Raw genomic sequence first — 24,764 nt, 5'->3', positions numbered from 1 at the left:
ATTGCCTCCAGGGCTGAATGGCCAAGATCAAATCCTGCGTAAATCATCATGATGCAATTTCGCTAGTTATTGTAACGCTAACATCGAATTAATGTATGATGTGGGTGGATATCATGGCCAGCCTGTCCACGTGCCGCAAAATATGATCAACACAGATATGCAGCAAGCAAATGTAAAGATTACTCCTTGAGACGCTTGGAAGCCCTCATCAACGAATCATCTGGCAGTCCGCTCCGTTTGGTGCCAGGGAGACTGCCCGTGCGAATATCATTGTCATCTTGGGTGACCCGACGGTGTGGGTATTTGCCCTCGATACCCTCGAAGCAGTTACCACTGATAGGGCCGCCATTGGTAAAGTACGGGTGCTCAAGGGCTTGCTCGGCGGTGATCCGCTTTGCCGGGTCATATTCAAGCATACGCGACAGAAGATCGAATCCATCTGCACCGGGAGTGCCAGCACTGGAGGTGGACGTGTATCCACCGTTTTTTAAACAGCTCTGGTACCAGCCTTCAAGATTAGAGCCGCGATGGAAATGTGAAGGTTGGCGGTGGAGCACCAGGGACTGGAGTTGGGAATATTCGGGCATGGAGGCTAGACCCGGCCAGGATTCTTTGCGGGGAAGACCGAGGATTTCGACAATCTTCATCATTTGGTTGCGTTGGAAGGGGACTGTTTTCTTGCTGTCCATTTTGGCTTCTTCGCCTTTGAAGATTGGCCTTAGCGAGAGTAGTTCGGCGAAGATGCATCCTATTGCCCACATATCGACGGCAGGAGTATAGTGCCGGCTCCCCATGAGCAGCTCTGGTGCACGATACCAGATTGTGACGACGACTTTGTCGCCCGAGAACAGGGAGTTGAGTGGCTTGTAGAACAGACGTGCTAGCCCCAAGTCGCCGATGCGAATAGCACCGCTTGAGGTGACGAGGATATTGGCTGGTTTCAAATCACGGTGCAGAACCCAGTTGGTATGAAGATAGAGCAGTCCGTTCAACAACTGGAACATGATAGACCGGACCATTGTCGCCGGAATAGCATGTCGCTGAGGCTGAGTGTGATGATGAATGATCTGGAGCAAATCATGCTCTGTATATTCAAATACCATGAAGATGCATTTGTCCTCCAGAATAATCTCTTCTAGTTGGACAACATTGGCATGTGAGAGTTCAGTGCACAATGCCATTTCACGGATAGCCGACTGTGACAGACCCGTGTACTGGATCGTTTCGCCTTCCTTGTCAGGCTTGAATCTGGATCAGGTTAGAATGAGGAAGAAATCAATTGCTGGGAGACCTTGTACTTCTTGATTGCAAACTCCCCTTTCTTGCCATTTTTGCCAACGGCCTTGTAAACTCGGCCATAGGTACCGCTGCTGATGAAGCCTACTATATTATACCGATCTCGGACCCGGACTTTGCTGGTGTACCCACCGGGTCTTCTTGATTCAATGGTATCTGTATAAACCCCCGGTTAGCATATTCCAGTTGCCGGATTAATCGAATGCGTTGGCGAGGATCCCTTCCAATTTGCAAACTTGCACCACAAAGACAAAATCATCACAAAGAATCAAAGGGAAAGAGTTACCACGAGAATAGAATCCTCCAGAATTCAAGAAAGGGAAACCCTTTCCAAACATGATGGAAAGACAGAAAGGCACAAGCCGTTACACCAAGGAATCAAGAATAATCAGATTCAAGGAAGATATATAATTACCATCGACAGTAGCCTGGAGATTCCGTTTCAAGTTACCGACTCTGGTTCGAGAGAGAGAGCCGGAGGAAGACGGCGGGTTTGTCAGACTCATTTGTGGATCAGAAGGGGGCCGGTGATGCTGTCACTCCATTGGTGGAGAGATACCTTCTCCACGGTTTCCAGTTCTTTGAATATAAAAAAGGATTTGAAAGACCGAGAGAGATATTCTAAGGTATTGTCTGAATTGTACAATGCGATGAGTTCAGCCGAGTCAACGCTTAGTCAGATCACATGTCGACCGTCCACGGGTGCTTCCTTAGAACCTTGGAAGGTTGTAGCTTACTCTTCAACTCAACTGGTTCAAGTCATTTCTGAATTGTGAAAGACTCTATGTGATTCAATGTGACATTCGACCTAGGCAGACCTTTCTCGTCTGACCAACTTGACCTTAGATCATCTTATCTCTACGATCGGCAAACGTCATCTTAAGCTCCGGCCCTCCTCTTAACGTACCTTCAACCTGTCCCGGGGTCGTTCAATCAACATAGAATTGTCTCACGATGGTTTTGGGCGCATCAACCCGGTCGGGGGTTACACCATACTTGATATATCTCGTATTTGTTGTTACGCTTGGTCCGCTTCAATTTGGCTTCCATCTGGTACGATAGCCCCCCCTCCATGTTTACTGAACATTACTGATACGTGGATTACCCAGGCAGAGCTCAATGCCCCCAAAGCCGTGATAACATGCGAACGTCGAGGAATTCATTCTTTGGGAATCACCTTTCATGGTCTACCACAATGCTTCCCTATGACCCCATCGCAATTCGGCCTCGTCTCTTCGATCTACACGCTCGGTGGCTTACTTGGAGCCCTGCTGGCAGGACCCATCGCGACCAAATACGGACGTCTGTTTGCATTAAGAGCGACCACAGTGTTCTTTATTCTGGGGCCTGTGGCGGAGACACTTGCGCCGGCGATTTCCCTCTTGAGTCTTGGTAGATTCCTCTCTGGAATTGGCTCTGGTGCTGCAATTGTGGTTGGTCCTATCTACATTTCGGAAATCGCTCCTCCCACTGCCCGAGGCCTCTTCGGTGCCTTCACCCAGATTATGACCAATGTCGGTATTCTATTGACACAATCCCTGGGATACTTCTGGAGCGAAGCAAGCCTCTGGAGACTCATACTGGCTGTTGCTGGAATTATCGGTGCTCTGGAACTTTTGGGGCTGTTCTTGGTACCAGAAAGTCCTTCATGGCTCGCGGAGCACCAAAAGATCAGTCAGGCACGCCGGGTCCTGCAGCGGATCCGCGGTCGAGATGCCGATATTGAAGCGGAGATTGCGAGCTGGAGGACCTCAGATGCCCCTTCATCTGGCGAGGAAGAATCCTTGCTCTCTCCATCCGGCGACAGGCCGCCTAACAAGCCTGCAGTCACGTTTATGCAGGTTGTCAAGGATCCCTACTACCGCCCAGCTATTATTGCTGTGGTTGGCGTGATGGTCGCCCAGCAACTCACAGGGATGAACAGCATTGTTATGTACAGCGTCTCCTTACTACAAAGCATCTTACCAACGACCGCTGGGCTACTCACGGTAATGATATCTGCGGTCAATCTCGTGATCACGGTGGCGTGCTCTCCACTGCCCGATCGCATTGGCCGGAAGTTGTGCTTAATGCTAAGCATCTGCGGTATGGGCAGCAGTTCTATACTTCTCGCGATAAGTATTTACATAAATGCTAAGATCTTGACGGCGATCGCTGCCTTACTTTTTGTGGCATGTTTTGCGATCGGACTGGGCCCGGTCCCCTTCATCCTGGCCTCCGAGCTTGTTGGGCCCGAAGCTGTTGGCGCGGCACAAAGCTGGGCGCTGGGCGCCAACTGGATCGCAACCTTTGTGGTGGCACAATTCTTCCCGGTGCTCGATGATGCTCTCGGTGGTCGTGGACAGGTATACTGGGTGTTTGCAGCTATGGCCGGGTTGCTCGGGGTCTTCATCTATCAATATGTGCCGGAAACCAAAGGTAAAGCTAATGCCGACGAGGTTTGGGAACGAACAGACCGACGACAAGACTGAATTTAGAATTTGTCCTTTTCTACAACATCCATAGTACTATAATTTCCAGATTACTTCCTCGGCTACAATATACATCATAGGACTCAATATTTGTATGGGATGCGGGGTACTGCATACCTTTAGGGATACATTGCATACAACATTGTATATGTTTTTTTTTAAAAAACCAAAGAGATACATAACTATGTTCAGGGGATCTCCAAGTACACAATAGGCATCCATTTTCCATTTTCCACCCTGTAATAACTTGCGGTGTGGAGTTTTTTTTTGATACCCCAGTTGCCCCCAATTCGCAGTGTTTCTCCCACTTTTCCCCTCAAGTTTCTCTACATTTCCGTTGAGATCTACATATATCCAGATGTCCTCCCTTTGACGTTTGAACCAATCCCTGTTTTTGAAAACGGAAACAACTTGGAAATTACAGTGGGTAAGTCCATTTCTTGGCCTGTGATCGACCCGGAGCACAACCAGCGGATCGTCGATCAACTCCGGGGTCTCTTAAACGTCAATTGTGTTGACCAGGGGGCAAGCCACCCGCCCAACACTTTTTTTCCTTCTTTCTTTTTCCTTCTTTTCTTTCTTCTCATTTTGTGTACATCCGCAATGGTCCGGTTGGCACTACCCCAACGGTTGAGCTCGCACCTTTCCGCGAGGAGCGCGTCGTCGACTCCCGGGCAGAGCAGAAGCACCAGTCCTCTGCGATCTTCGGAAACCAAACATCTGCTACTCAAGGTTTCAGTGATTCGGGTAAGTACTGAGGAATTGTGTAACCCTTTTGTATTCTCATGGACTCCCTGGCTGATTTCAATGGTTCCATTAGGGACGCAACCTCGCAGCCAAAGATCGGGGTGGCACGAGCGACCCAGTGAGCAGCACCCTTCCAACAAAGACAATTCGAACCGAGACCGCTTACATGTTGTACAGTATTTGGTGGTCACATTAGGAGATGCGAGGCAGTCGACACCGACCATATTCAAGACCCTGAACCCGGAATGGAACGTCTCATTCGAGATGCCCGTGATGGGTGTACCGTTGTTGGAAGCTATATGCTGGGATCATGATCGGTTCGGCAAGGATTACCTGGGCGAGTTTGATATTGCATTGGAGGATATCTTTGCCGATGGCCAGGTGAACCAACAGGTGGGTGAAGGGACACGTTGCTCGGACAATTGGGGGCTCGCGCTGACTTGACCCATAGCCCAAATGGTACACTTTGAATTCCAAGCGGAAGACGTCCAAAAGGAAGGACAGCACTGTGTCGGGCGAGATCCTGCTGCAGTTCTCGCTCGCCGATTCTGCGAACCCCGCTGCCACGCCGCCGGACATATTCGGCAAGTTCAAGAAATTGGTATACTCGGGTGATGAGGATGACCAGATCCCTCAGATCCCTCCCGCCGATTTTGATGACTTGGACCGGGACGATGAGACCTCTGACGAGGCCGATGACCTGGCAGGTGGTCCAGAAGTGGGAGAAAAACGCCGTCGGCGACTTCGGCTGGCTCGCTTGAGACGCAAGTCCCTGGCAGCTCGTGCATACCAATTCTCAGGCTCGGGGACTGGAGTGCAGGGTATCGTTTTCATGGAAATTGTTCGGGTGACCGATCTGCCTCCTGAACGAAATGGTATGGACTATCCTCCTGCATGCAAACCGCTAGATGTTAATTGATTTTCTAGTAACGCGGACATCGTTCGATATGGATCCTTTTGTCGTGACCTCTCTAGGAAGGAAGACCTTGAGAACCCCTGTCATCCGCCATAACCTGAACCCGGTGTATCATGAGAAAATGGTGTTCCAGGTGATGCGGCACGAACAGTCTTATACCATCAGCTTCAATGTGATAGATCGAGACAAGTTCTCCGGGAATGACTTTGTTGCCTCTGCGGGTTTCCCTTTGCAGAATCTCGTCCAGTCCGGCCCAGAAGCAGATCCCGAGACGGGATTATATCATTTTGTAGAGGATCTGGAGGAAGCTGATCCCACTACAGCTGCCAAGTTTGGTACGCGATCTGGTGTTAGTCCCTCGCGATCTGGAGTCACCCCATCGCACTCTTCACCAAGTCTCTCCAAAATGGCTCGGCCTATAATAAAGACCCGTCACTCCGCCAATTCAGTCTCAAGCCAATCAATGCTCGAAGCCCCAGGCCCGACTCTCCTTGCACCCTCTTCTCTCCCAGAAGAAGGAATTCCAGAGACGGATAGTGCTAGCTCATTGCAGCTTTCCTCCACGCTGAACATGTATGATGGCGAGTCAGCTCCGCCACCTGACCAGGACGGCTTCAGATCTTATACTATTCCCCTCATGCTCAAGAATAGAGAGCGGTGGGAAGACAAACATTCGCCAGAGCTGCATGTCAAGGCAAAGTACCTGCCGTACAGTGCTCTCCGACAGCAGTTCTGGAGGTTGATGCTTAAGCAATATGACGCTGACGATAGTGGTCGCATTGACAAGGTGGAGATGACGACAATGCTTGACACTCTTGGTTCAACGCTAAAGGAGTCGACAATTGACAGCTTCTTCGAACGCTTCAGCGCAGAGAATGAATCTAATGAAACCGATGATCTGACGTTTGATCAGGCAGTGGTTTGTCTCGAGGACACGCTTCAAACCCTGCAGAAGAGAAATTCAATGGCTGCTCCCAGAGCGACTTCGCTTCCTCTGTCAATTGCTGGAAGTCAAGATAGTGAGCAATCTAGCAGCGACGAGCACGTTTTGGAAACCAACATCGCTGCTGCTTCCAATACCGATCCGCAGAAAACATCTATTCCAACCCTGTCCAGCGAAGAACAATCTAGCGCTGATGAGTACCTCCAGCCCGATGATCTCGCAGACGAGAGGGGTGAGGAGCACGTCGTCGAAATCCGCGAGTGCCCACTTTGCCACCAGCCACGTCTTGCGAAACGCTCTGATGCGGATATCATCACGCACATTGCCACGTGCGCAAGTCAGGATTGGCGCCAGGTTGACAACTTAGTTATGGGTGGCTTTGTGACCTCCAGCCAGGCACAGCGCAAGTGGTACTCCAAAGTCATCACAAAGATTTCATACGGCGGATATAAACTCGGAGCGAACTCGGCCAATATCCTTGTACAAGATCGCATCACGGGTCAGATCAACGAGGAACGCATGAGTGTCTATGTGCGACTCGGAATCCGGCTGCTGTATAAGGGCATCAAAAGTCGTGATATGGAAAAGAAGCGAAGTATGCAACCGTTGGAGCTCAAGTGTATATGTTTGATTCAAAGATATATTTGCTAACAAATTTTTACCAGTCCGCCGTGTGCTGCGCTCTTTGAGTGTCAAGCAGGGTCGTAAATATGACGACCCAGCCTCGGCATCTCAGATCAAGGACTTTATCAATTTCCATCAGCTGGACATGTCCGAAGTCCTAATGCCCCTAGAAAAGTTCCGCAATTTCAACGAATTCTTCTACCGTGCTCTCAAGCCTGAGGCACGTCCGTGCTCCGCTCCTGATGAGCCTAAGATTGTTGTGTCTCCCGCCGACTGTCGCTCAGTGGTCTTTGACCGCTTGAGCGATGCAACCAGCATCTGGGTCAAGGGACGTGAGTTCTCAGTTGAAAGATTATTGGGCGATGCTTACCCAGAGGATGCTGCTCGGTACCGAAACGGTGGTGTCGGAGTGTTCCGTCTGGCACCTCAAGATTACCACCGCTTCCACATCCCCGTAGATGGAATCATGGGTGAACCCAAGACCATCGAGGGCGAGTACTATACGGTGAATCCTATGGCGATCCGATCCGCCTTGGACGTCTACGGCGAAAATGTCCGCATCCTCGTCCCCATTGACTCTGTTGAGCATGGCCGAGTTATGGTTGTCTGCGTTGGCGCCATGATGGTCGGCAGCACAGTCATCACCCGGAAAGCCGGCGAGAAGGTTTCGCGAGCTGAAGAACTGGGCTACTTCAAATTCGGTGGCAGCACCCTTTTAGTGCTCTTTGAAGATGGCAGGGTCAATTTCGACAGGGACCTAGCGGACAACTCCAAGGGTGCTCTGGAAACTTTGGTAAGAGGCGAACCCTTTCTCTGTTCATACTTGATCAATTGTAAACTAACACTCTTGTCTCATTCAGATCCGAGTTGGCATGTCGGTCGGACACACCCCTGATATTCCTCAGTATGTACCTGACATGCCCAAGAAGTCGGAGAATATCACTGCCGAGGAGATGCAAGAAGCCAAGCGACGCATTGAGGGCAGTCTGGCACCAACAAGCAAGCCATCCACCTTACTCAAGTCGATTCAATGATCTGTCTTTCTTTTATTTCTCTCGAGTGGACAGGGCTCAACTCCCACTGCTCTTTCTCACTGAACATATTGTTTTTCAACATCGGTGTCGGGGTGTTATTTGTATTCTGGTGAAAACATCATAGCGTTTATCTAGCAGCATCTGCGCATTGCGAGGATTGGGGGTAGAAGAGATGAGAGAGAGAGTTGCATTTTAGAGCCAGTCATACATTAACAGCGCTTCAATATATTCCAATCATATGAATAAAGTAGTAAATAGTAAAGCAGTAAAGCAGTAAAGTAGTTCAAAGTAGTCAAAGCAGTCAAAGTAGAAGAGCAACGTTGAAGTATAACGGTTGGTCCCAAAACAGACTAGCGCGGTCCCCACGCGCCCGACCAAAACAACCGCGTGCGAGAATCCAACCCACCACTCACACCCCAACCTGCCGCTCCCTTGCGTGTCTTTTTCGCGATTGAATTGAATAAGTCGCTTAATCTACTGCTCTTCAGCTGCAGTTCTGAATTGGGACGCGACCTGCGCCTAACATTCCGCGAGCCGACTGACCCGACTTCAAATCGACCGTGCCACAACCCTATACACACACCAAGTACCCATTGATCAGCAATCCGTCTGATTTGACAACACCGTATCGAGGTCGATAAGCTGTTTAGGGGAAATTAACTCGAGTCCGGAATTCATACGCACACGGGAGTCGCGCTTGTTGTTTCTCCAGGAAGCCTCTTCAACCAGGGGTATTTGACTGGAGAACAGGACACCGCGAAGCGACGAGTCGACACCAGAACGGGGGTGTTTGTTTCGCCATCCCTGTGTTTATTCCCGATCACAACCACCCCGCGTGAACCCCTCCTGACATGACAGTCGCGGTCCTGGCGACCACAACGACCAAGACAAAGCGTCGCGAACCGCTGGGGACGATCGCAATGGCCGCTCCGAAGACACAATCGCGCTCTGCGACCGCGTCCGGCGGGACTGGGAAAGCCAAGGAACGGAGGACTACGCGACTCAGCGCAAGTACACAAGAACTGGAGCAGACCACAAACAAGCTAGGGAAGCGGCCAGCTGGTGAGTAATTTGCTGGGGGGTGAAAGTCGTTGAGCGAGGGTTGAAAGAAATGTTCTAATTTGTCTCTTTAGTGGCATACGAGGAGGATGCAGAAGGGTTTCAGTTCTCACTACTACCATCAAAGAAGCCCAGGCCGTCAGTCGAAGCGGTTCCAGAAAATCCCCATTCAGACGTGGAAAATGCGCCTCCCAAGTCAACACCGAAAAGAGGACGGCCACGGAAAAAGCCAACGGGCGACGAGACCACTTCAAGCGCAGTGCCGGCAAAGGGGAAAAGCGTGGAGCTTCCAAATAGGAGGCCCACGAGGGGGGCTGCAAAGACTACACATACAGAACCTGAATCTCATCCGACAAACGCGATCCGCTCATCACGGACCCGCGACAGTCCAGAACACCAACCTGAGGCAAAGAAGCCGAGGAAAGCAGGACGACCACCAAAAGCCAAACAGCATGCGCAAGTGTCTGAGTCAAATGGATATAATTCTCCAGAGCAACCGCCAGAGGGCACAAAGGTGGCACTGCCGGTGGCCGATACTCCGGTGATTCAGCGCAATAAAGAGTTCAGAGGCGGGAAGGGTGATAAAAGCGATAAAGGGCGACGGCGAAGCAGCTTGAGTATGCGCGGACGAAGGGCCAGTTTTTTAATCGACTCAGGAACATCAAATGGTAGGTTTCTCTGAGATGGGCTCTATATGGCCGAATGCTGATTTTTTTGCCTCTTTTCCCGTACAGCGTTACCCCATCGAGAAGTTGGTACAGCGGATTTCTACAAGCATATCGCCGATGACGGAATCCCGGAGCCGCGAAGGATGCGGCAATTATTGATTTGGTGTGCGACGCGCGCAATAGGGGAAAAGCCCTCAGGAGGCTCAAATTCGGACGATCAAAGTGCGCGCTTAGCAGGTACGTGGAAACCGTTAACGTGTGAGAGGGATCGTTGATCTGACCTTTTCCAGCGCGTGTGATTCAAGAGGAGCTTCTTCAAGATTTCTCGAGCAACTCGGAGCTTTCCAACTGGCTCGGCCGCGAAGATTTGAATCCTCCAGCCGTTGTTATCAAAAAGCCGAACCCGCGAAACCTACAGAATACAGACAAGATCAAGGAATTGGAGGAGCATATACAGAAGTAAGTGTATATCATCGAGAGCTGTCACAAATGTATAGGACTAACGAATTCCCAGATTACACAAAGAAAGGCAATCTCTCAATGCGCTTCTTCGACAGCCAGCGATCCCAACCGTCAAGGCTAAACCACAATCCGACAACCAACAAAAAGATAAGCAATCTTCACATAAACCACAGCGCGAAGAAGTCGACCCCTCTCTCCTCGACCCCTCACAACAAGCCATACTGGAATCTCTCAATCCCTCGAATCAGCCATCAGAAGGAGAATCCACTACCCCATCTTCAACCCGACCACCTATCACCCCATCTGCCGTCTCTGCTCAATTATCACGCATCACATCTGGGCTGGCACCGACGCTCGATGCCTTTGCAGCTGGTGTACATGACATCGAACTATACCGCGCCTCTGCAGATACCGTTTCATCCCGAATATTACGCATCTGTGCACAGCGACTAGAAGAGCGCGATGCGCAGAATACGCAACGTCGCCTCGCAATGGAAGGCAACGATGACGAACACCCACCACCAACGAGAATCAAGGAAGATCTGGGTCTCATTCTGGGAGCACTTAGTCGGGTGGAGAGACGATAGAAAATACTATCCATCCGCTTTTCACGGGAGGTTCCTCCTACGTATATTCTCAATAATCTGTTTTCTGGCGCTTCCCCATTCGTTTTCCTTTCTTCCCTTTTCTGTTTCCTGCGGGGATTCACCATGAATGAATTGATTGATAGCGATGATCTTGACGAAAGCCCCACCCCAATATCATGGGATAGGGAAAGGCGCATTTACGGTGGCGTTTCCATCGTTTGACAAGCTCGGGGTTTGGGGTTTGGGATTGCAATTCTGAGATATCTGGTGCTCCATAAGGTGCAAAGATTTGAGATGGAGTAAATAGGTAGTCCAGTACCTAATACATGCCATCAATCATTGATCACTGCTTTCTGTTATCCATGGTAAGATGCCCTAATTTATCTGTTGGTGAGCTCTTGAAACAAATATTATATAGCGAGATATGGTTCTGCTTGTCCATGGATTTATAGTCTAAGATTTCTTTAGAACAATATGTGGAAGAACACACCAATTACACGATTTCTGCCTCATTTCGATTATAGTGCCTAGCACAAGCTAGCAAAACCCCATAGAATTGTGTATGATTGAGCAGGAAGACCAATGCCAAGAACAGTGAGGATAGCGAGCGTGGCTGTCCGCAAGGTACATGTATGTAGCAGTATATAACTAACTAACTAGTTAGTTATCCCCTTAATGAAAGGCTAGCGTCATTACTATCTAGCCAACGAAAAGAGTAATGTTAAATCAATCGGATTTCATTGCTTCTTTGTCTATCTATCATGTTGGTACAATTAGTACCTGCGTGATTTTGACGCTCAACGTCTCAAGCATTTGCTGACAATGGAATCAACTTGATTCATCTTATCTTCAAATACATGTCCAAACCCCTTTATCTCAGCGCTTTTCATGCCGCGCCGAGAGGCAGCGAGAGAATCGTATTTAACGGCTCCCAATGATTCATCACTGATTTCGCCAACTGCCGAACCAGCGTCAAAGCCCAACAGCATGCTAAGAATCGCCACCGGAGCACTGTCAGGGTTCTGTACCATACTGTAGATATCGTAGCCTTCATTTGCGACGGTCCCCGCCAAAGCGAGTAATGCATCAAAGCCTTCGATGACATCTCCAAGTCCCGAAAGCGGGCCAAGGAAAGGAAGAGCCAAAAACACACCACCAATGATCTTCAATATTCTTTCTTTCTTATCTTCAGCGGCAACCTTCTCACCGATATCGACAACGTTGTAGATGCGATCGACTAGCTCACTTAGCGTAAAGACAGCGGTAGATATGGTCTGAACAACATCGTCTATCACGCCGTCAAAGCCTCCAGATGCGATGCTAAGCTGGGTAAGAGAGATCGACAGTTGGAGGTTGGGGATATTTGGCAAAGCCTTTCTCATGATATCCCGAGGGTCAGTGATACTGATTTCCTTGGCTGGAATGGGAAATCCCTGCCACCAAGCGCATCTGTATCCCCAACTCGGAGTCACATTGCAGTCAGGCATGTTACCATAGTAAGGCTTCTGGTCGGTGCCAAGGAACAAGCCACCATCGAGTGTTACCCAGTCCGGCTCCACGCCAACGTTTGCAGTAAGATTGCCAAAGAAGCCTTCTCGGTCCACGATATCGTAGTAGACGATATGGGTCTGGTCTTGCGACCCAATATACTCATCCGGACAGGCGGTCCTTGAGCCATTTCTGCCTAGCGTGTTATACGTACATTCGAAATACTGATTGCCCAAGCCATTGGGTTTACCAATAACCTCGCTGATGTTCATGAAGTACATGAGCTGAGGTTGAACCTGCGCTTTCATGTATTTCGAGTACTCTTTGAAGTCGTCGTCGTAGTTGGTTGTATGGGCAATGTTTGTATAGTTGGCCAAAGCAACCTCCAGCTCCCCATATAATGAACCCAGCACATAGAAGTCGACACAGTAGGGATCCAATTTGCCAATGTCTGCTTCCAGGTCATCGAGAGAGGAGTAGTTGATGCTGAAATCGCAAGGGAAAGTGCCGGCGCACTCCTCACTGTCATCGTCCACATTTCCACAAGGATCATCGTCGGGGACCGTGTCTAGGCATACCGGCGAAGGACAATAGTCTCTAGTACAAGCAAAGCTGCAAAGACCGTTATCCTCGGTATCTGGTGCCCAGCCGACGATAGAGGTGTTTTGGGCAGGAGGAATGTTCAAGGGACCCGTTGCGGTACAGGTACAGTTGTAAACGGGGCAATAGCCATAGTTACAGCCAAAGCTGCACAGACCAGCCAATTCACCCTCTCCAGTACCACCGACACATGTGTCAGGGGTGAACGGGGAGACTGTGGGAATCGTTAATGGGACCGACACAGTTCCGCAGGCAGTTGACGGGCAATAGCCATATTCACAGGTGAACGAACACAGACCGGCATAATTGGCGTTTTTGCCTGCAGCTGGATAGCCCACGACGCCTGTAGGTTTGGGTAATGTTGGATGAGGTCCCAGCTTGGTGCACACGCACGCCCCAAAAGGACAATATCCCAAGCTGCAGGCAAATCTACAAAGCCCATTGAAATCCCCCATCCCCCATCCCTCGACACAGACTTCCTTGTCAAGGTCAGGGGAGGTTCCACTGAGGGAGTTTCCAATGGTGTAGCCCACCCATGCATTCCAATTTTCGACTAGGTCGCCCATATCACATCCACTGCTGATATCCTTGCCATCAACTTCGAGCAAGCCACTCGGAGTAGTCACACTCAATATCACGCCTCCAGAATGGCCGGCAAAAGAGACACTTCCATGGTAGATACCAACATTGCCACTGGGGGTGTTGGTCCAGGTTGCGCCTAGGTTCACGCCATCTATAGTCACAGAGATATCTCCAGGCTGTGACAATAGTGCTGAATAGAAGATCTTATCTTGCATCACATCCTTGGGCCAATACTCCAGCTGCAGCTGCGAGACGGTATTCGCAGTTGTGCCACCATCAGCGCACGCACCGGCTGCATTCAGACGATACCATGCCACAAGGCCCTCCTTTCCTGAGGTAGTGTGGTTAAATTTATAGAGGTCAATCAGGTAGGGCAAGAATTGTCTCCAGCCGCTATGATCCAAACTTTCGACATAGTTGTAAGGGGCATTCCCAGTTTCGAATGCCGCATACATTGAATGGGCCAGTCGGTTGTGGTAGTCAACAGTGGGACCGATGTAGTGACTCTCACCAAAGTCGTTCCAAGAGATGATCTCGATGAATTCCGGGGCCAGGTAGAGCGCTTGCTCCCACCGCGTATACCAGAGATCATCACCACGCCACAGCCAGTTCTTATCATATCCAGGCATGTTTGTGAAAAACCACGGCGAAATCGGCATCATGTAGGGCTTCTTGCCCAGGTATTGCATGTAAGAAGCGTCAACATAGGTGTTCATATCGTTCGGTCCATTTGGCCACGCAGCCCAGCTAAACAGCCCGTCTGCAACACCATCTCCCAAAGCCATGGCAGACTTGGCCCCAACTGACGACCAATCTGGAACAAAGAAGAGCGACATCTTTGATTTGAGATACACCCAGTCATCAGCATTGCCAGGTCCTTCAAATGTCGAGACCAATGGAGTTTTACCGTGGAGGTAATAGGCGCCACTGGAAACGTATTGCTTCAAGAGATTCAGTACGTCGTCTTTATCCCAGGCTCCATTCCCTGCATAGTCGAACGAGAAGAAAAGAGAGAATTTGAGCTTTTGAGCCGCTAAAAAGGCATTGGGCATGGAATTCGAGGTGGTGTCTTCTCCGTTTGCGATGTTCAAAGCGAATGCGTCAATATGAGCATCCTGCGCGAGCTGGATCTCATGTTCCCAGTCTGAGACTGCATATCCGGCCGTATTCGAGACCATGAAATGAGCGAACACAGCACGGGAATACACCTGGGTGTAGAACAGGAATGACAGTAGCAGCATGTAGCGCCACCATAGAAATGAGGAAGACATTTTGCTGAAGTATGGAACGAGTCCAAATCGGAAGGCGAAAGAAAAGAATGTTTTCAGGAATGATTCTGGCTTATAGAGAAGGTGTTAAAGAAGAAAAAGGAAAGTAACTAACTCGGAGAGCATGCTTTAAATGCTATCTTTTCTCTTTTCATTAACATATAGATACTTGTCAATTTTTGGCCTTTATTGCCATTTCATTAGCGGCAGTGGCGGCCCCAAGCCCTTTGCTGGACTAGTTCCCCTTCAGCATAATCTCCCAATGGGCCCAGGTATCAGCTACCTAGTGTCTTTGATGACTCTGCCGTGATCCCGATGCGATAATACTTCTTAATGAGGGATTTTTCCCCCTGTCCAGCTGCATAAACCTCTATACAATAGAATATTCAGTGCAAAATAAGCAAGCATACTACGGGTCAATGAATTCTATTTCACTGTTCATTGGATCTCCTAGATCGCATATAAAAGTCAATCCTGCCGTAACTAGCCCTAAGCCTCGCCAATGTTTTCCATTTGCGTTCAGAGATATTCCCATAAAGAGGTCCAATTTCCGAGGTACAGTAGCTCATGGGACTAGAATAGGTGGGCGTTGAGCTGGCTAGTGAGCCCCTGTATAGGGTGTGATTGGGCTGAACTAGATAGCAGCCCTGTCTCAAATTTAAATGAGGCTAAAGCTTAGTGCGTCTTTTAGTATAGAAATCCAAATACCGACTCGTTACGCCTCTGTGTAATATTCATATCACTCCGAACGAGCACCATATACAATCCTTTTGCTAGTTATATTTGATATATTCAAATAATTATAATTTCTCAGCGTCGCTTTCCTTTCTCCTCCGACTCATTCAAATTTGATAGGCACTCCTTTGCCGGTCATCCATTCCAGCTCAATGTACTGCTAGGTATACATCATTATATACCTACTTTATTTGCAGTGCCATCATATACCTTATTGCTGTGGACTTAGCCTCGGATTTCATCATTTCTTTTCCCGTCATTTTTTCGAAGTTCACTCTTTGCTCCGTCAACATGAAGGCATTCAAGCTTCTCCTCTTCATATTCCTGTCACTTTTCAATCTTGGACAAGGATCCAAGCTCGCTGCCCCCAGCGAGATGCTCGCCATGTACAACGCATATGTTTTGGACTTTCTCAAGAACGGAGCAACACGTACTCTGGGACCGAGCCTTGACAGTAAGGCCTTGGTTGACTTTGGAACCTTTGTGTCGCACATCTATACGAGGGCAAAGTTTCCCCGAAATGGGGTTTTCTTGAGCCAAACCCCAGAATACAGCAAAGATACATTGGGCCAAATCAATAAATTCTTGGGAAAGAAACCCTACTACGACACACAATATCTGCTACGAGAGGGGAAACTTTTGCCGAAGTCGCATAAGGTTATCCTCGAGCGGCTCAGTGATATCGTTAAATCGACCCGAGGTAGTACCGCGCCGGGCTTCTCAGACGCATGGAAAACCCATCTCCCCGAGTTCAAGCGGGCTTTAGCAGGTACCCAAGGGGCGCGGCTAAGTGAGATGTTCTCAGTCGGACTGAAGCCATTGTTTGAGAACAAATATCTCGGAAAGACTCTGCAGTCTTCGTCATTTCCTGTAATGGACACAGACGTTTCATACGATCGCGAGAACTGGGGATTGACTTTGACGGCCAATGGCGGTCAAGTATCTACAGCTCAGGAGTACAAAACCTGGTATGTTGGTCTTCGGAACAGCAAAGATCCCGGTGCGCGGTCTTACATGAACCATCAAAAGATCACTACCACGATTGGTCGGAGCTTGACTGAGTTGGACAGCTTGGATAGTTGTGATTAGAAGGTCTTGCAGACGGGATAGGTGTTGGATGGCAGCCCAAATGTTGGTGTCTTTGGGATATATGGATGATTGGAACTTGTCTACTACTCAAAAAGGATTGGTATATTGTTTTATACATATGTAGTTCCTGCGTAGTAACCACTGCGTGTTTTAGCTGCTGGCATCAATCTCTTGAGTTCGACTGTATTCAAACAAGGTGATCTTCCGAATATGTGTGCCGCATATGTCCGCCTTCAAGAAAAGCCTCGCTTATTTTGTCTCTCTCCTGCCTCATTCGGTTTCGAACCTCAACCGCCTGCACAAATGTCATTAAATCATCCTTCCGTGTGTTCTCCATTGATTGTGATGTGTCAACCCAGATTGGGTCCTGGGGAGGCACGTTTTGGGTTGAGCAGATTCGATAATGCGGGTCTACCAACCACAAAGTCGCAAATCGAAGGTACCCCGGCCGCAATGGATCTGCGAGACTGAAAGGCTCGGCCTTGGACCGCAGTGTATTTGGCCAAGCAAGAAACTGTCCATTCCTTGAAATCGGGATAGACCCCATGGTCTGTAGAGCATCCGGGGAACAAGGATCATCGCTGTCGTATGGCCACTCAGGAACATCAAAAAGTCGGTCCATAGCCAAAAACTCTGCAATATTGAAATCATAGCTATCGATCTTCGTCTCCTGTTGGAATGAAACCCTTGCATCTTTGATGTTGTGCATATCGAAGTAGCATGTGGCTGTAGAAACGATATGCTCATTGAGGATACCAGCAACGTTGTGATGGGGATCACCACTATACAGCGGCTTTTCTGGGGTGAGTTCAATAGTTGACACTCGAACTATAATCTGCAGGCCCTCAAATTGATCTTGGAGAGATATAGAGTAGTACTGGTGATCTGGATCGGGTATTGGGGGAGTTTCATCAGGTTCACTCCATTTGGGCATGATCGCGCGGCCTGTATTTTCACCAGTCTTCCATTCATCATATGCGAAGGAGATCCCCGGCTCAACGCCTCTCACAGCGTACAACCGCTTATTCTTTGCGAGGATCAATTCTTCCAGTTCTTCGGAAGAATTCCATTGCCATGGCTGCATACTAACGAGAAGATCATGGTACCCAGAGTCAGGCCATATGCGGTATCGCTTCTCGGGCTCAGGGAGATTAAGATATTCTCTTATTCGTGATCGAACGTCAGGCCATTCTTCTTCTGTGATGGGTGGTGTGCGTCCCTCCCTCGCGTTGTTCAGGTAATAATATAACTTGGGATGCCAATCAATGCCTTCCACTTGGAAGTCATAAGTCCTGATTCGAATGGGCGTCCGACCTTGATCTCCAAGGATAAGCATTTCATTCCACGGTTGTATGGCGGCCGAAATGAGCCCTTCGAGCGCTCTGTATATGCCCCTTTCCTTTGAATGCACACCATTGACATATGAGGTAATTTTAACTCCTCCGTGCTCGTTTAAAGCAACCTCACAGGGAAGACATTGAAAGGCATTGGACCAGTATTTTCGCTTTCTATGATGCCGAGAATCCCTTAAGTCTCTTTCCTTTCTCTCTTCGAAATGCATCTCTTCGTGTCTGTCGGATGGTTTCTCGGGAATCGGAGCAATCTGGGACTGTGATGGTCTCCATGACTCAGGTCTCTCCAGATCAACTTTGCCCCCGTCGGTAAGGACTCGAGTGCGACCATAAACGAGAGGATACATAAAGGGGTCAACCACATGTCGAACCGGACTCTCAGAACCACTCCTAGGAGTATCATCAGAGGCAGATGATGAAGCGGATCTCGATTCTGAAAAAAGCGGCGACATGGATTCGCGAAGCTCTTTGAGAAGATCGTCATGAACTTGAGATTTGATAACTCGTGAGTCGGCATCAAACACAGCAACATAGCCCGTGCGTTTGAAATCAGACGCTTTGTCTCGCAACTCCTTTACACACCACTGCCATGAGAGCTCATCGAGATCAAAGACCGAATCGGCGTGCTGATGCCATTCTTCCAGTTTCTGCGGGTCTTCGGACTTGTTTTCCCAGTCTGGCTGCTCTGTGACATACGACATGAACTGCAGCATGGAAAGCTCTCGTAGAAACAACTGGGGAATTTGTCTCCAATCGGCAATTCCATGTGCAAAACGATTGTCTTTTGGCTGCTCATAGAACAGGGGTACACCATTGAAACCAGGGACTCGCAAGGGGGCGGTGCCGCTGTTGTCCAACTTAATAGGTGAAGGGTCCATCCTTATCATCCCCGAGTAGCAGCGAGATGAAGAGAAGGGGATTGGGGTCGTTCTAGCGCGACCAAGTAGTCGGGAATGAAAGTGAAGCCGTTGGAGGATGTTAGCCATTGAGAAAGGGCGATAGGTATCAATTTGAGGATGCTGCCATGAGAGGTGAGAAGCGGCAAAAATGAGAGAGAGAGAGAGAGAGAGAGAGAGAGCTGTAAGATTCCGAGACGTTGACTAGGATCGAGTGGGCCAAGCGAGTGGTAATTTTGATACAGGGCGTTGACAGGGCGTGTACAGGACCCTCGGGATCTCCGGGTCTTAGCGCGGGCGCTAAGCTTATCTATGGCTTATTTAGCTCGATTCCGACCACACATATGTACACTATTGCTTCACCACCCACGGAGTTCCGGAAATTGATCACGATCCTTCATAGTGGCATCAAGGGGAAATGAACTCGGAAATTGGCCGACAAAACGCCATCATCACATCCATCTTTGAGCATTCCATACTTACCCCTATAAAAAGTGTCGGATGGAATACTTCGCCTTAACTTGCAATTCCACTATCAAGCGAACATCCAGAGCTGCCATAAACCATGCAACCAACTTCAGTCCTCATTTTCACCTTTCTCCTGGCTATAGAGGGGTTCATTTCCTCTGTATCCGCCTCTTGCTTCCCCAGCGCCCAGAATGAAACCATTGGGTTCTTCAGTAAAGCACCTCTGGCCTATGGATACACTCATTTATCGCCATCTGAATGTGCTAATGAATGCGACAGCATGAGCACCTGCCAAGCATGGCTTTTTATCGTCAATGCGAAGGAATGCCAGTTCTATCGTTCAGCTCCTGTGGCGCAGGCAAAGAGTGCAGGTTTCATTATGGGATCGTGTGATACAAATGGCACTCGAGCGACTGAATCGACATCAAAAGTGCCTCTACCAGCTTCCTCCTCTTCTACGGTACCTGGTTCACAGACTGCCCAGTCCTCCCCATCCAACGTAAGACCTTCCCGTATGCTGACACGAGTCTATCTTTGGAGATTTCTTCCTAACAGACAATCCAGATCCCAGGACATACAACCCATCTGAACCAGCACAAGCGTGGTCATCATCACCTTCATCATCGACAAGACTAGTGAGATCACAGTGAGCGACCTCTCGTTCAGCTTATACTGGTAAGGTGATGGTGGCTCCGGGGGTGAGCGGGTTTTATACTTATATAACACACAGGGGCGTCCACGGGTGCTCGGTTTTACCCAGTGAGCAAAAAGCGGCGAGGGGTGAGCACTAAAGTGGAAAGGGAAAGCCATGCCTTGTGGCCTAAAATCCGGTGATATGTACTCCATGGCTTCCGGAATTGCCTATTGTGGAATGGGACTTCTACTGGATACTACAACATACGGTAGATTTAATGTGCTCAATTGTTCTCTGGACTCCTCTATACGACAAGTATTATTAGTATTACTATTAAATACTGAGTATACCTAGGTATTATATCCGTGTTTGGTTCCCCGGAGACATTTGCATTTTCTCGACAAAGAAAGTCTCCGACATCATGTCATACATGTTGTATAATAAGAATTTCAAAGTTATAAATATGTACCAATTTCAACCTTTGGGTCTGCATCTTTAAACAATTATTATCTCAATTCCCAAAAATTCAAATCAACATGACCATCGGAAAGCTCCTGGCCAACGGGGCCTTGTTGTTTGATGTCCTCATCATTGGCGCTGGTCCATCGGGCTTGTCGGCTGCCACCGGTCTCGCTCGTCAATTACACACGGCAGTAGTATTCGACTCTGGAGTCTATCGCAATGCAAAGACAAATCATATGCATAATGTCCTGGGTTGGGATCACCGCAACCCCACAGACCTGCGAGCTGCGGGTCGGGCCGATCTATCCAACCGATATTCGACCATTCAGTTTCAAAACACATCCATTGAGACAATCTGGAGACTGGACGATAAACAAATCTTTGAAGCCCGAGATGCACATGGTAAACAATGGTATGGTCGAAAGGTAGTCCTCGCTACTGGTGTCCGGGACATTCCTTTGGAAATCGAGGGATATTCGGAGTGCTGGGCAAATGGAATGTTAGTTCGAATCTTCATTGGTGACATATAGTATGTACTAACAATTCCCAGTTACCACTGTTTGTTCTGTGATGGTTACGAAGAACGGGGCCAGGAGACCGTCGGAGTCATCGCTTTAGGTCTCGTCGCCAACGTGCAGAGAGCCCTACACCTTGCTCGCATGGCTCATCGGCTTTCCAAGTCTGTGACTATTTACACCGATGGCAATCAACCTCTTGTCACCGAGATTCAGGAAGCGGCGCCTGAAACCGCATCCTGGCTCCAAATACAGTCGCGACCGATCGCTCGATTCGAAAAGGGACAGGTGGACAAAACAGTCATTGTTCATTTCAAGGATCAGGCAGATAGCAAAGAAGAGGGCTTCCTGGTACGCATTTGCTTCAACATATTTTGGGGGACATTACGGAGTACTGACTGTGCACTTACAGGTCTACAACCCAAAGACAGAGATAAACGGACCTTTTGCCGACCAGCTTTCTTTGGCCTTAACAGAAGGGGGCGATCTTCAAACATCCCAGCCATTCCACGAGACCAGTGTTCCTGGTGTATTCGCAGTAGGAGACTGTGCCACTCCCATCAAGGTAGTCAGCCTTGCGACTGCAATGGGATCTCTCGCTGCTGGGGGGCTGGTTGCTCAGCTCCAGGCGCAACCCGTAGTGGAGTTTGGAAGTGATGGGGAACTGTAGAAATCCTTTGCTTACTCGTCTAGGCATTCTGTTTTTCTCTTACGTCGGGCTGCTTCATAGTATAAATCGGGGAGAGGAAGGCATATGGTAGACTCCCCCAGATAGAGAGGATATCTCGAGAAAGTGCATTTGATAATGGCCATAAGTAACTGCTCATTTTTCTTTTCTTCTATGTTGTACATTAAAACTTTCTACAGTCTCAGTGAATGGGATCACTGCGAAGGTGTAGTTATACGCCTTCGCAGATACTGCGACAAAGGAAGCTTGCCCCATCAATTCCCGAGTCTGTAATGCTTTCATAAACCCGACCTCTCTCCACTGCCAACATCCCCATATTCTTCTCCATTCATATTACAATAGCCCGAAAGTTATTTATCACGTCCTATACATAAGCGTTACTATTTCATATTTTCCAAGCCAATGACTGCCCGAAGCTATGGGTACAAATCTTCCAGAGACCAAGCCCGTGGAGCAACTATTCCTAGATCTCCCCATCCAAGACGTCCTTAACAATGATGCCGGGATGCAGACCAAAGATCGAGAGTCACAAACAGCATTTTCAACTATACGAAACATGTTGATATTCGAAGTAGTCAAATAACAACTTTATCACTCTGGCTAGTACTTGGGAAGCTCCCGTAAACTCAATAATACAACGTCGTTGATGCTGCTATGGTTTGAAGGCATCACATCACGTAAGGTCAAAGATAAATGATTTAGTACCAAATCTCACGTTGTTTTCGAAAAAGATCACAAATACTTCGAATATTTGAGAACAAAAGGGAAAAATAATATAAGATCATTGAATTATAAGCAATACTATTTAGGGGATTGAAGACAAGTTGGCCAAACACAATGACTAAAGGGTGAATCACGGTAATAGGTGTGTATTTTGATAGGATTGATATAATTGATTAGAGACAACAGAATAAAGAAATAGAATAGGAGAAAATAGGACCCAAAGGTCAAACCAGATGTGACAATAAACTGTAAAGTATGCAATATCTCTGTGCGACCTTGGAAATATATCGAGATCATAGTAAGCAAAGCATCAGTGATGGCAAGCCTTCCAAGAGGTTAAAACAGGATGACCGAAAAGAAACATAATCAGGCTTCTCCTGTACGATCGGCCACAGGTGTCTCTTTGCTTTTCGAGTTCCTCCGCCCAAAACAGAAAGATAGCAAGATAGCAATCGCCGCAAGGACGATGGATAGGATGAAACAGTCCTTCAATCCGGCCATGTAGCCATCCAAAACCACGGCAAGCTGGTCAGTGGTGAAAATCTCTTTCAGTTCGGTCGCACCAGCTCCAGATATGAGAGCCGTGCTAAGATCTGGTAGATGCCGATGCACCTCCTGCACTAACTTGTTGCTAAAAGCAGCCTGGGCTGCCTGCACAAAAATAGCACCCCCTATGCACTGGAAGAAGAGGATGAGGGCGGAAACAGTGGATAAATCTTGCACCTCCACAGCAGCCTGACTCGCCATCATGGGCACCTGAATTCCTAGTCCAATGCCGATACCTGCCATGGCTTGATACCCGATCCACTTGTTGGGCCCAGAGTTTAAATCAAGGGTATAGAGTAAGCCACTTGCGACGGTGGTCAATACGCTCGCCACCGTCAGCAGAGGCATGTAGTATCCGATCATACCCAGAATGACACCGGAAAGGGTGGCAAACAGCCCATTTCCTAACACCAGTGGCAGCATACGAACGCCCGAGTTCGCGGCTGAGCTGCCTTTGGCGGACTGAAAGTAGATTGGGAGGTAGTAAAGCAACAGGTAGAAAGAGCCGCAGAAAAAGAAAGTGTAGGCTGAGCTGAAAAGAACAGTAGTGTGCTTCATTAACCGGGGTGGGATCATGGCTTTATCTTTCAACATGACCTCGTTGACACAGAAAAGCACAATGAGCAACCCAAAGCCGATCAACGTCCCAATCACGTCTGCATTCTTCCAAGATTTGGCCGACCCACCCCATTGCAGGGCGAGCAGGAAACAAAGGATCGCGCCGAGCAGGAGTAAGATTCCAGAAAAGTCCATTTGAAGCATGATTTCCTTCCACGAGGCATTCTTCACCTGGGATTGCGGGGGAGCTTTGAAGAACAGAATGACCAACCCAGCTGCAAGGCCACCAATGGGTAGATTGACCCAGAAACACCATCGCCAGGTTGACTTCTCTGTGAAGGCTCCACCGATGAGAGGACCGGCGACACTGGCGACGGCAAAACTAGCTCCGATGGCACCTGTCATGGCGGCACGCTTTTCAGGACGAACCGAGAAGGCTAGAATGGTGTAGGATCCAGAGGAGATACCTGCGGCGCCCACGCCGGCGATAGCGCGACCAACAATCAGTGTCACAGAGTTCTTCGCGACAGCACAGATCAATGAGCCCACCTCAAACAGAGCCATGGATGCCACGAAGCTCATTTTGAGTGGGAAGTAGCGGTATATCTTGCCCCATGTGCCCTGGAAAGAAGCGAGGGTGAGGAAGAAAGCCGATCCGTACCATCCAATGTCCGTCACTGTGTGAAATTCATCCGTGATGCGAGGGATAGCAGTCGAGATAATGGTGGTGTCCAGGGAGATCAAAAAGATTGCAGCTACCAAGCCAGCCATGATCACAGTCAAGGCCATCCCCGAGGGAAATTCGATATTGTCCATTGGATTTGACTCGGGCTCTGGGGTCGGGCTGAGAGACCGGCCATCAGCCTCGAGCTTCAAGTTGGGTTCGTCGTCTGAATGTGGCGACATCTTTGTATTGAAGAGTTCAATATGTTTTAACCGACCAGACAAGTTTATGATGTTTCAATGAGTTCAATGAGTTCGTAGAGGTAGGAGAATAGTCAGTCTCGATCCTTTTTATATCCGGCATAAACAAGCATGAGCAAGCATGAGATAAGTGAGGGCATCTAGACCAGTACCAATTGTCAGCATGGGCCAGATGGCAAGACATATGTCACTATTCTATCCTATAGTAATTAGAGTACAGAAGCATGTCTCTTTAGCGCAAAGGATCTATGTAGTGGGCCAAGAAGTCTCCGCGTTTAACTAAAGTCGCCGAAGCTAGATGGCCCTACGAGTTTATTGGCTAAATAGTTTACTAGTTCTACGGTTTACCCCTGGGGAAATTTTTGGAAATCTTCTCACACCAATGATATAATCCCTGTGAATCCTGAATTAAACTAAATTACCACGGAG

General features: G+C 48.7%; 10 protein-coding genes across 10 annotated transcripts; 6 read left to right on the top strand and 4 right to left on the bottom strand.

Moving 5' to 3' along the window:
* Positions 1–179: 179 nt before the first annotated feature.
* ssn3 (cyclin-dependent serine/threonine protein kinase SSN3) lies at positions 180–1,802 on the bottom strand (the record flags this gene model as incomplete). The annotated part of the gene is made up of 3 exons (XM_057276191.1): positions 180–1,248; positions 1,299–1,452; positions 1,712–1,802. 3 exons carry the CDS (start codon positions 1,800–1,802, stop codon positions 180–182), a joined length of 1,314 nt encoding a protein of 437 aa, XP_057140829.1.
* A 246-nt stretch (positions 1,803–2,048) lies between these two features.
* On the top strand, positions 2,049–3,767 carry N7471_003470 (putative MFS glucose transporter; the record flags this gene model as incomplete). Its single annotated transcript, XM_057276190.1, has 2 exons — positions 2,049–2,349; positions 2,406–3,767. The coding sequence occupies exons 1-2, from the start codon at positions 2,251–2,253 to the stop codon at positions 3,765–3,767; spliced, it is 1,461 nt and encodes a 486-aa protein (XP_057140828.1). The 5' UTR covers positions 2,049–2,250.
* Positions 3,768–4,370: 603 nt separating this feature from the next.
* N7471_003469 (putative phosphatidylserine decarboxylase Psd2) lies at positions 4,371–8,031 on the top strand (the record flags this gene model as incomplete). Its single annotated transcript, XM_057276189.1, has 7 exons — positions 4,371–4,514; positions 4,588–4,632; positions 4,692–4,907; positions 4,966–5,389; positions 5,442–6,968; positions 7,039–7,790; positions 7,858–8,031. The coding sequence occupies 7 exons, from the start codon at positions 4,371–4,373 to the stop codon at positions 8,029–8,031; spliced, it is 3,282 nt and encodes a 1,093-aa protein (XP_057140827.1).
* Positions 8,032–8,882: 851 nt separating this feature from the next.
* Positions 8,883–10,807, top strand: N7471_003468 (Mis12-Mtw1 family protein; the record flags this gene model as incomplete). The annotated part of the gene is made up of 5 exons (XM_057276188.1): positions 8,883–9,093; positions 9,165–9,758; positions 9,825–9,995; positions 10,049–10,217; positions 10,273–10,807. The coding sequence occupies 5 exons, from the start codon at positions 8,883–8,885 to the stop codon at positions 10,805–10,807; spliced, it is 1,680 nt and encodes a 559-aa protein (XP_057140826.1).
* Positions 10,808–11,604: 797 nt separating this feature from the next.
* N7471_003467 (glycoside hydrolase family 71 protein) lies at positions 11,605–14,748 on the bottom strand (the record flags this gene model as incomplete). Its single annotated transcript, XM_057276187.1, has 1 exon — positions 11,605–14,748. The coding sequence occupies one exon, from the start codon at positions 14,746–14,748 to the stop codon at positions 11,605–11,607; it is 3,144 nt and encodes a 1,047-aa protein (XP_057140825.1).
* A 1,023-nt stretch (positions 14,749–15,771) lies between these two features.
* On the top strand, positions 15,772–16,569 carry N7471_003466 (uncharacterized protein; the record flags this gene model as incomplete). Its single annotated transcript, XM_057276186.1, has 1 exon — positions 15,772–16,569. One exon carries the CDS (start codon positions 15,772–15,774, stop codon positions 16,567–16,569), a length of 798 nt encoding a protein of 265 aa, XP_057140824.1.
* Positions 16,570–16,756: 187 nt separating this feature from the next.
* N7471_003465 (DUF4246 domain-containing protein) lies at positions 16,757–18,799 on the bottom strand (the record flags this gene model as incomplete). The annotated part of the gene is made up of 1 exon (XM_057276185.1): positions 16,757–18,799. One exon carries the CDS (start codon positions 18,797–18,799, stop codon positions 16,757–16,759), a length of 2,043 nt encoding a protein of 680 aa, XP_057140823.1.
* Positions 18,800–19,194: 395 nt separating this feature from the next.
* On the top strand, positions 19,195–20,259 carry N7471_003464 (uncharacterized protein). The gene is made up of 2 exons (XM_057276184.1): positions 19,195–19,784; positions 19,850–20,259. The coding sequence occupies exons 1-2, from the start codon at positions 19,383–19,385 to the stop codon at positions 19,919–19,921; spliced, it is 474 nt and encodes a 157-aa protein (XP_057140822.1). The 5' UTR covers positions 19,195–19,382; the 3' UTR covers positions 19,922–20,259.
* Positions 20,260–20,455: 196 nt separating this feature from the next.
* On the top strand, positions 20,456–21,566 carry gliT (thioredoxin reductase gliT; the record flags this gene model as incomplete). Its single annotated transcript, XM_057276183.1, has 3 exons — positions 20,456–20,880; positions 20,932–21,247; positions 21,309–21,566. 3 exons carry the CDS (start codon positions 20,456–20,458, stop codon positions 21,564–21,566), a joined length of 999 nt encoding a protein of 332 aa, XP_057140821.1.
* A 1,107-nt stretch (positions 21,567–22,673) lies between these two features.
* Positions 22,674–24,317, bottom strand: N7471_003462 (MDR family MFS transporter; the record flags this gene model as incomplete). The annotated part of the gene is made up of 1 exon (XM_057276182.1): positions 22,674–24,317. The coding sequence occupies one exon, from the start codon at positions 24,315–24,317 to the stop codon at positions 22,674–22,676; it is 1,644 nt and encodes a 547-aa protein (XP_057140820.1).
* Between the last annotated feature and the right edge of the window lie 447 nt (positions 24,318–24,764).

Source organism: Penicillium samsonianum, assembly GCF_028829775.1.
Source record: "Penicillium samsonianum strain IBT 33392 chromosome Unknown utg000002l_segment0_segment0, whole genome shotgun sequence".
NCBI classification, from domain to species: Eukaryota; Fungi; Ascomycota; class Eurotiomycetes; order Eurotiales; family Aspergillaceae; genus Penicillium; species Penicillium samsonianum.
Note: the sequence above shows the minus strand (reverse complement) of the source record. Positions and strands in the feature narration are given on the sequence as shown.